The following is a 10747-nucleotide window of genomic DNA, read 5'->3' as shown; positions in this document are numbered from 1 at the left end:
CTGAGAGTTCGAAAGGAAGTAAGTTGTTATGGAAGCAGTTCTACCTGGATCTTAAAAATCACTAGGCTTTTTGTTCTCTTAGAAGTTCAAGTTTCTCTCAGAAGAGAAGTAGTTTTAGCCACTGATATCTGGTACTGAGCAGAAAGGGAAAAAATTGAAAAGACATTTTTGAGTTAAGTCTTAAATGAAAAAACAAAAATCACCTCCCAAAACAAAAGGAGCGCTAACTAGGAATATGGGTCAGAAATCCAGGGTAAAGGTTTCCAAGGCCCTTTTTATTAGGGGAAGGTCCACTTTATAGCATAAGATTTCAACACACACACACACACACACACACACACAATCAGATCCGTTTCTAAAATTAGGACAAGGGGAGGGAAACAAAACAAAAGTATTTATATCTATATATATATATTGAACATAAATTAGAAGAATTTATAAAATGGTCACCTTTCTTACAGAATAAATGCGACTGAATTACAAATGCACCTCCAAGTTTAAGTTGTTTGAGTTGTTCCTGTTTCATTTCCAATGTAAATAAATACGATCTGCTCACAAGGTTGGGACCCATCAGTGCTGCACAGGGCCCTGAGCCATCACAGGGCTTTCTTTCCATGATCGGTCCTTCTTGACGAGTGTGGGTGAGGCGGATGCGAGTGCGGGTGCGAGTGCATCTTCCCTGCATCATGATGATACGAAGCCTCTTTTCGGGGAGGCATTCTCTCATTAATTCGGTCTAGACCTCGGGCTTCTTCAAAACTTCGGATCCTGTGTGCAAGTGTAAAACCTCTGATGGCTGCAGAAAGACAGGAGGGGTAGGAAGTGCTCAGAGAGGTAGCAGTTAGCAGCTTGAACCAAGTCTCCAAGCACACAGCACCTCCTAGGAACACACAGGAAGGTAGTTACAGAACACACATCTGCAGACAGGCAACATGTGACTAAATCAGCTCTGTCCACAAACACTGCTTCCAAACAGCTCTAATGTAGTAAAAAACTAGCATAAGAATAACAAGTCTTGGGCCTGGAGAGATGGCTCAGTGGTTAAGAACATTGACTGCTCTTCCAGAGGTCCCGAGTTCAATTCCCAGCAACCACATTGTGCCTCACAACCATCTGTAATGGGATCCAATGCCCTCTTCTGGTGTGTCTAAAGAGAGCAATAGTGTACTCAGATAAGTAAAATAAATAACTAAATCTTGAAAAAAAGAAAAGAAAGAAAAAGAATAACAAGTCTGGCAGAAATAAACAAAAAAGATTAGATCTTAATTAGCCTCCACACACTTGAAATAGCGTTTCTTATCCTGCCCACTTCTAGAAAAGGTTAACACCAGGAAAGCACGTCCCATCACATGGATAGTTGTTTTAAGCACAAACATGGCATTAACCACACACAAGTGACAGGAGACCTAACGCTCAAGACAGCTTTTTATCTTCACATCTAGGAATTGAACACAAATGAAAAACATCAGCACAGCTTCTAGACATTTCCCATTTGATTAAACTGAAACTTATTGTAGTATTGGGGTTTGAACCCCAGGCCTTACACACATTAGATAAACATTCTGCACCTGAGCTGTTCCAACCAGATTCAACTTTGTATTGCCAAGGAATGAATCCCCCTTACATCACCTTATCTAATGAGATTACTAAATCTACAGTGCAAGTTTATGAATTCCAATGGTTTTCATCAAAAAATTCATAAGCAGTATGATTTAAAATGTCTCCATAGAAACAACTACTTTTGCCTCTACTCCTGCTAACCTTTACATTATTAGGTTGGACTCTGTCTCTCTGTCTGTCTGTCTGACTGTCTCTCTCTGTCTCTGTCTCTGTCTCTCAAGATTTATTTATTTTATATATGTGAGTACACTGTCTTCAGACACACCAGACGAGGGCATTGGATCCCATTATAGATGGTTGTGAGCCTCCATGTGGTTGCTGGGAATTGAACTCAGGACTTCCGGAAAAGCAGTCAGTGCTCTTAACCACTGAGCCATCTCTCCAGCCCCAGGTAACTGTCTTAATAAAGAAAAAAAAAAACACTTAAATCATTTGACCTCTGTCATTACCAGCTGCACAAGCTTCAGTCATTACATACAACTGATAAGTCTTAGAAAGGACTGTGTGACGGCCATCTGAGAAACAGGATGGCGGGCATGTGGCCGCACTGAGGGCCATCCTCTCCTTTCCTGTCAGGTTCTGCAGATGCAAGTGAGTCTAGACATGCTGCTGAAGCTTTGAGACTGGTGCACAGACACAGGGGCATCCCGGCTGAGTGGCGTGGCCATACCTTCCCGCTCCTCTGCTGCTCGTTCTTTGGCTGTAGGGAGGCAGGAGCCGTGCATGCAAAAATGAAGACAGAGAAAGAATATGTGAACCAACAGTAATACAGCCAGCACAGACACCCCAGTGTCCCACCTGCCAGTGTGCCCACCCACAGAGACACGTTGGGGATTACCACAGGAGCCAAAGGAGGGTATGCGTGTGAAGTGGCGCGGCACTGACAGTTCTAACATTTCTGTTGGCATGGGAATTTGAAATCATTAACTGCTAGTTTGTGCCTTGTGATCATCACATATCAAAATGACTTGTCAAATCAGATAATTTAATATCACAGCTGTGTTTGAGCTTGTAACTACTCAGATTGTATCAATTGAGCTGTTACTCAGTCTTATTTCTTAGTATTCCTAAATGACTTATACATGATCTAAGTGTCCTTGACCATTTAATAATTACAATAATAAAAGAATAGGGTAGCAGTTGGATAGCTCCAGCATTTGGAAGATGAGAAAAATGGGTTATAAGTGAGGAGTTACTTCTGCTCTAGAGGTGAACAACTAGGCACGGATTTGAACTCTAATTCATGTACCCATCTGAAATGCGGGATATGGCAGAGGCTCACACTAACACCCCATAGGGCTTCTTTTCCTTGTGCAGGAAAGCAGGTCAATTACTAAGAAAGCAATCTTCTCCCTTTCGGTGGCAGGAATGGAAGCAATTAAAATGAGCACCAACAGGGAAACTTCCCCCTGCCATTCTTCGTCAGGCAGTAAAGCTGTAATACAAGAAATGGTTCCAGGGTACAGCAACTAGATTCCATTAGAGCCCTGCCAGCTCCTCCAAGGACAATTTTCCTAAGGAAGGGAGGAAGGCCACTCAACAGCAAGACCACTGGGGAGGCTTCCCTCATCACTATGAGAAGGGAGGGAGTTGCAAAGCTCCTTAACCTCCCACAGCAATGCCGGCAACCATGTCCCCTAGGAGGGCTCCTGTAAGAGCACTGCAGCCTCCCTAACCTCAGATGGGCCTAGTAAGCCACACAAGGCAGTGACAGCCCCTCTCCCAGAGCAGGGTGCTGCCTCTGCAGCTGTGAGAAGGTGTCAAAGGTTCTATGGGTAGTGACGCTTTATTTGGAGTTTGAATGTGTGTGGTAAAGGATATACCAGCATCCCATTTCAAAAAAAGGCATTTTAGATTTATTTACTTCACGTATATGAATGATTTGCCTGCATATGTGGAGGTCAAAAGAATGTGTCATATCCCCTGGAACTGGAGTTTGGGACGGCTTTGAGCTATTATGTGGGTTTTCAGAACCAAATCTAGGTCCCTTGCAAGGATAACAAGTATTCTTAACTGTTGAGCCATCTCTACAAATCTCCAGTAATAAACTTTTGGGGCCCTCATAGAACTGAATTTTTTGTATTGGTTACTGAGATAGCAATCTGTACATACCAAGGGGCATGGTAAGAAAAAAAATTATCAAACTGTTTACATATAATTCCTAGGCTATAAAATGGTTTCAAGTGTGTAGGTCAGTATTTTTTGCTGTTTGTTTTGAGACAGGCTCTCACTATGTAGCCTGGGCTGGCATGGAACTCACTATTAGTATACGCTAGCCTTGATGCACGCGTGTGTATTTCCTTCTTGTTATGGCTATGTGGAATCCCACTGTATAAACCTTACTTTGTTATCCAATGGGTGAACACTGAAGTCGTACCTACTTTAGAGTGTTCTGAAGAATGCCAACTGAGGCTCTTTTGAAGAGTGTCATGTACATGAGCACCGATGTACAAGTTTTGGTGAGGACATAGTTTATTTCTCTCATTGGATGGAGGGGGCATGTAGGATGGCAGTGCTGAATCTATGGTAACTCTATTGTCATCTGAACAACTGCCCCCATGTTCTCTCTGCAGTAGCCCTATTCCTGTATTCCCCCAACAGCATAGGAAGGACCCAATTTCTCTAAAGTCTCATCAACAGTTTCCTTTCTTTCCTTCCTTTCTTTCATTTCCCCAGTCCTAAGTATCAAACCAAAAGTTTCATGTACACCAAACAAGAGTGCTATGAGAGACACTGAAGTTATCATTAATACTTTAAAAGAAAAATTTTTTGAGGCAGGGTCTCATATAGGCCAGGCCATGCCTGAAATTTGCTGTGAAGCTAGAATATTGAATTTTTTCCTGATCCTCCCATGTCTGCCACTCAAAGGATATCCAGCTATCTACTGACATTATTATTATTATTATTATTATTATTATTATTATTATTAATTAGTTAAACCTATCTTAGTAACCACTGATTGTGGGTACTAGCTTTTTTTAGGTTTGTTTTTATTTTATGAATATAACTTTTTTCTGCTTGTATATATGTGTGACATTTGCATGGATGGTGCCTGTGGAGATCAGAAAAAGGTGTCAAATTCCCTGGAATGCAGTTATAGATGGTTATGAGCCACCATGTGGGTGCGGAGAACCAAATTCAGACTCCCTGTAAGAATAGCAAGTGCTCTTAATTGCTAAGGTATCTCTCTAGCCCCTTACTAATGTTCCAGTGTGTGTGTGTGTGAGTGTGTTTGTGTGTGTGTGTGTGTGTCTGTGTATTCATGAGCACGCCACAACACACATATGGAGGTTAAAGAGTGCAGGAGTTGGTTCTCTTCTTCCAACACGTGGGACCAAACTCAGGTCATCAAGTTTGGCAAAAGTGTCTTTCATTACTTACTGAGTCATATCTCAGGGCCATAAAATATTTCCAATGCACCCTCAACTCAATGGTTGCAGGATCTTCATTTTTACATGTAGTGTATCTTGATCATACTACCTCCTGCCATCTCTATGTCCTCTCCCCTTTTTGTTTAATAACACCCTCAATCTATTTAGTCTCTTTAACAGGGCTATGAAGCTATCCACTGAAGGATGGTTGACCTACTAGAGGCCATATCTCTAAAGAAATGTGCAGGCATTTTGAAAAATATAAGATACCTATCTACTTTTACACTGTAGCTGTCTTTAAACACTCCAGAAGAGGGAGTCAGGTCTCATTATGTATGGTTGTTAGCCACCATGCAGTTGCTGGGATTTGAACTCAGGACCTTCGGAAGAACAGCCAGTGCTCTTAACCGCTGAGTCATCTCTCCAGCTCCCACCTATCTCCTTTTATTTTACTTGTTAACTAGTCATGTGAGATTTTCTGTAAACGAATCCCCCCCCCCCCCAAGTAGGATTTCTCTGTGTAGCCCTGGCTATCCTGGAACTCTCTCTGTAGACCAGGCTGGCCTTGAACTCAGAAATTTACCTGCTTCTGCCTCCCAAGTGCTGGGATTAAAGGCGTGTGCCAGCACCGCCCAGTCTATAAATGGTTCTAGTACGAGGAGGTAACATGGATTAAGAAAAAAGAGAGAGAGAGAAAAGTCTACAATACTTCCTTACATACTTCCGTTTTAATTTATTGATCCACAAAGTTGCTTTAATCTACTTTTTTCGCTAGAGCCCATAGGAGCAAATCTACAAATCAAGGGTAGCAAGAGAATTTTTCTAGGTGTAGTAACTTGGAATACATACACACACACACACACACACACACACACATGTTTCTTTACTCCTTTTTGGACTTGGTCCCAATATATTTTATATCTCTTCATTTCTGGTTTGAATCAGTATTTTAATTAGGGATTACTTATATGCTATTTCCAAAGCATGCAGAACTCTTCAAGAATATCACTGTCTTTCAGAGTGGCACTCTTCCTGACGGGCAGGAGCCGATGTGCTCTAACCTCAATGCGACAGGTCCAATGGGTGAGCAGTAGCCCATGTATCAATATAACTTATTCACTACCAACAGGCAGGGGAGCTGCTTCTGATCTGGAGCTACCACAGCAAACATCCTTATGCACATCCTCTGGTAGACATGAATGCTAATTTCTCTCTGAAATTCTTGGTGTGGAGTTGCAGGATATGGGTCCAAATGTCTTTAGTTTTATTGGCTATCGGCTGGCCAAGGTGTTGAGTCTATTTGTAAGCCCACTAGCCTCTATCTAGTCCAGGCCTCCATTGACACACCAACTCTTGATCCTGTCAGATTTTTAAATTTCAGTCATTCTTGTGGATATGCAGTAGTACTTCTCTATGCTTTATTATTCATCTTCCAGATGAGTAACTATGTTGGCATCTTCATAGATGTGTGCTGGCCATCTTTACATCTTCTTTGGTGAAATAAATTGTCTATTTTGAAACAAGGCCTTTGTCAGACATAGGTAGTGCAGAAATCTTCTCTGTGGCTTGCCTCTTCCTTCTCTTTATTATGTATTTTCAAAAGGGCAATTTAATTTTAATAACCTCTATTTTCTTTTAAGGCCATGACTTTCTCTCTCTTATTAAAGTCTCTGTCTACTCCAGTGCCTACTCTCCACATTTTTCCCCTAAACGTGTTTCAATGTTTGCATTTAAATTACAATCTACTTTGAATTATTTTTGTGTACAAGAAGAGTAAGGGTCATGATTCCTCTTTCCCTAGATAAATATCCATTGCTCTAGCATCAGGTTCTAAACAAAGTCACCGACTCCTGGTAATGGGAAGGGGCATCTTCATACTCACCTGTCTCAATGGTCTGCTTTCCTCCAGAGAGGACCCCCAATGGGAGTGTGCCTGTGGGAGTGAGGCCCTTGAGGGTCAGCACATTCTCACTCTCTTCCCTGCAAAGGAACATGGAAGCCCTGGTTAATGCCAGGGAGCCATGGCACAGCAACGCAGTGACACCTGAATCAAGGTAACAGGGACAGAGACAGCAAGACAGGTCCCACCTTCATCTGACCAGGTTTCTGCAAACACTTCAGATACAAAAATTAATCATTCCTTTTTCAACCAGAGGCACTGGTAGCCAGGCAATGTTCCCCGCACTTTATCCCATTTGACTCAACTAACAACATGTGAGCTAGGTTCTATTATAATCTCTAGTTTATAGACAAGGAAACCTAAGAACCAAACATTAAACCCAAGACAACACAGCTAAGGACAGCCAGAGTTTGATCATGGGGATGTGCCTCTAAAATCCACACTAAACCTCTACATCTAACACTACCAAATGGATGTTTTCCAAACGCTGTCACTTTCACATGGAGTCTGGTTCAACCTGCACTCAACCAGAAGACTTGCAGTTCCAGCACCAGGCTGTGACCTTGAAAACACTTCTCTAAAGCTAACTTGTAACCTCCTTTCTAAATGCCTTTATCCCACAGTGTAATGATGGAACCTTACCGAAGAACTGTAAAGACCCGCGCCATTTTCCCAATGGCTCGGACTTTATTCTTGATGACTTCTTTTCGAGCGGAAGTGACTCCTTAGAAAATACAAAGAACAAGTGGGTTAAAGTGATGTGGTTAACAAGACAGATTTTTTTTTCAAATGCAAGATGGAGTGCTTTTGTGTTTAAATTAAAGAGAAACTTTAAAAAAAGAAAGAAGGAAACAAAGCTTAAAATTTTAAAAAACAATTAAAATTTGGGAAGTTGCAAGGAATAAGAAGAAAACAACAGGAGAGAAGAAATGAAGGGGAGAATGAATGAAAGGGTCACAGAAAGACACTGAGGCATCTATGGGGAGCAGGCGATTCATGTTCTGAAACTTTGAAACACAAAGACACAAACAAAGCTCACAGTGATCTCTGCTACAAGCCAAGGTCTCCTTTGAGAACACTACACGCGCCACCTTTGGATGCGGAGTCTGGTCTGCCAAAGGCAGCAGCACTGAACTTAGGAAGGCTGCGCTCTACAATCTTCTTCCCACATACCAGCCAGCTGTGTTTCTTCAGAATACTCCTAACAACTGCGCCATAAAGATCACAAGGATGGGTGAGGGATTTTAAAAAGCAACACTGAAAAGTTAACATAAGACTGTATGGCCTTTTTTTTTTTTTTTTTTTTTTTTTTAAAGATTTAGGAAATAGCCCAAATGTGAAAGGCAAGATCCTGGCATATACCAGGCAACAGCATCCAAAAATCAGACAAAGACACACAGGCTTTCCCTCCTCTCTCCTACCTCTCAGTTCTGCTAGGTCAAACTGCAGGTCCACAGAAAGCAGCCATTGCCACTGAGAGGGAGGGAGGAAAGTCAGGAGAAGCTGCCCAACTACCAATTCAAACCCACTAACCAATCAACGGTGGCAGAGCAGATGGCAAGAACTTAGCTGACAGGGCATTCCAGTTGGATACCTTTTGGACAGCTTGAAATGTAGTGATCTTCAGGGAGAGGAGACACCAAGAAATAAAGAGGTGAAGACAGACACATGGGAGGATGATGGAGTTTACATGGAAGAGAAAAAAAACCCAAGTGTGAAATGCATGGAGAGGAGCAGCCCAGAGACTGCCTGCGCCAGGAGAATAAACACAGCCTCCGTTTCTGTCCTTGCCTCCATTTCTTACTAATTTATCCTTTCGCTTTAATTCCTACCTAGGATCATCCACCCACCCCCAGCATGAAAACAGCAGGAAGATACTGTTTGTGGGGCAGCACTGCCCACAGATCTCTGGCAGGAACGTGTGCTGCTGTTTTTCTTGCTAGCACGCCTCACTTATCAGTGACATTTTCCTTCCTATAGGTTTAAAGTTTAAGCCTTCAGGACTTCAAGGTGTTTTCTGTGGCTTCTGTCTTGTAAAGACTTTGCTTAGGGGTCTGATGGTCCTTGGTGTTTGCTCTCAGTTAAGACCTAGAGGGAATCTGGAGCTGGGAAAAGGCAGCTGATGGCTCTGAGCATTGCATGCTGGTCCCCTGTTAGGGAAATGGGTTTTCCTTTGTCATCTACACTGCAGAACTCCTTTATATTTAGAAATCAGCCTCCAGACTTAGAGAAGGGACAGGTATCCCATGGCAAGCAGAGTTTTAACAGTTTTTTCAAAGGTCCTTATCTGTTTTACTTGGGTGAGCGCAGTGTCCCTGCCTGCTCTTCTACGTATTCAGCATCCCTAGCACTAAATAGGGCTTTAGTGTTCCCAAACCAACTAAGTAAGCACACTAATGCATTTGAAACTAATCTGTTACCTTGTTCCATTCCTAGACATCCCTTTATGTTGGATGTGTCTTTCTTATTACAACATGAAAAGATCTTTGAGTTTTTTAATATTAATTTTTTAAAAATAAGTATGTATGTATGTATTTATTATATGTAAGTACACTGTAGCTGTCTTCAGATACCCCAGAAGAGGGTATCAGATTTCATTATGGATGGTTGTGAGCCACCATGTGGTTGCTGGGATTTGAGCTCAGGCAGGACCTTTGGAAAGGAGCAGTCAGAGCTCTTAACCACTGAGCCATTTCTCCAGCCCCAATATTAATTTTTTAAGTTACCATACAAATTAGCAGATCTTATCCTGGCATTTTCAGACCTGTTGTTATATATCTTCTAAATTGCCTCCCTCCCCACTGACCACCACCAATGAATTTATATTCTCAGCTTCCAAAAGTTCGATCTCCCCCATTTATAGACATGTAATTTTTTGCTTTTTTACTATGAAGCATAATGAGTTTTCTATATTTATACAAAGCAGACTAGTCACTACGTAATGTTAGAAAGCACATGCTTGTAAACCTAGTCACCAGGGCAACAGCAACGCTGCCCTCAACCTCAACACCTGTGGCCTCCCTGCCCAAAGGACAGGGCCCCTTTGCATTTCACAAGGACTTTCTTCTTCCTGTTCTTTTCAGTTTTACCATGGATGAAAGCGCTTACGTTTTTTATTGTTTTTTTTTTAAATAAGTTATATTTATTTATCTTCTTTTATGGTGCACCATGCCTGGTCAACTATGCAACAATTCCTCACCTGTGCAACAATAATCATTGGTGTTGCTTCTAACTTTTGGCTACTGCTGTGAGGCTTGGTGTGTATTTCTGTTTATTTCTGTCTTTGGTGCACATATGCACATTTCTGGTCTGTTCCTAAGACATTAGAATGCTCAGCCCTAGAGCATGGGAATGTTTAGCTTTGGTTAACAGTTTAGTACTATCTATTAGAGTGGGATCTATAAGATTTACTTCTGTGTGTGAACACTCCCATTACTACATGTGTCGGTGAACACAGGATATGGCTCATCTAATTCTGGCTAACCTGATAAGTATGAAGTATCCTATAGTGATTTTAATTTGCATTTTCATGATTACTAATGTGGCTGAATATGTTTTTATATTTCTGTTAGCCATTTGGAAATTCTCTGAGGTGCCTATTCACACCCCATCATCCTAATTGGAAGTAATTCAGTCTTCTGTCAATGGACTGTTTGTTGGTGGTACTGCAAATATCCTGTCCTTCTGGGTGGCTTGCCACTTGGCATGCTGAACAGAGTCTCTGAATAAGCAAAAGCTCTTACCTTTATTTTATTTGTAATATATGTGCATGAGTGTTTTACTTGCACATATATAAGTGCATTCAGAGCCCTCAGAGGCCAGGGAGGGCTTCAGTCAGATCCCTGGAGCCAGAGTG

The 10747-nt window shown here is 41.8% G+C and overlaps 1 protein-coding gene across 3 annotated transcripts in view; it reads right to left on the bottom strand.

The window, feature by feature from the left end:
* Positions 1-256: 256 nt before the first annotated feature.
* Positions 257-10747, bottom strand: part of Ppp3cc (protein phosphatase 3 catalytic subunit gamma) — a 68370-nt gene continuing 57879 nt past the window's right edge. For 2 of the 3 annotated variants that reach the window (XM_052191017.1, XM_052191019.1), the window contains exons 11-15: positions 8486-8512; positions 7534-7615; positions 6874-6971; positions 2291-2320; positions 257-796 (exon numbers count right to left, since the gene is read on the bottom strand). In XM_052191017.1, the coding sequence (XP_052046977.1) occupies positions 597-796; positions 2291-2320; positions 6874-6971; positions 7534-7615; positions 8486-8512 (437 nt within the window). In that variant the 3' untranslated portion in view covers positions 257-596. The remainder of the gene's footprint in view (positions 797-2290; positions 2321-6873; positions 6972-7533; positions 7616-8485; positions 8513-10747) is intronic. The other variant, XM_052191018.1, reaches the window with a different exon arrangement.

This window comes from Apodemus sylvaticus, chromosome 8 (genome assembly GCF_947179515.1).
Source record: "Apodemus sylvaticus chromosome 8, mApoSyl1.1, whole genome shotgun sequence".
Classification (NCBI taxonomy): domain Eukaryota; kingdom Metazoa; phylum Chordata; class Mammalia; order Rodentia; family Muridae; genus Apodemus; species Apodemus sylvaticus.
The sequence above is the reverse complement of the archived record's forward strand: the minus strand, read 5'-3'. Positions and strand labels throughout refer to the sequence as shown.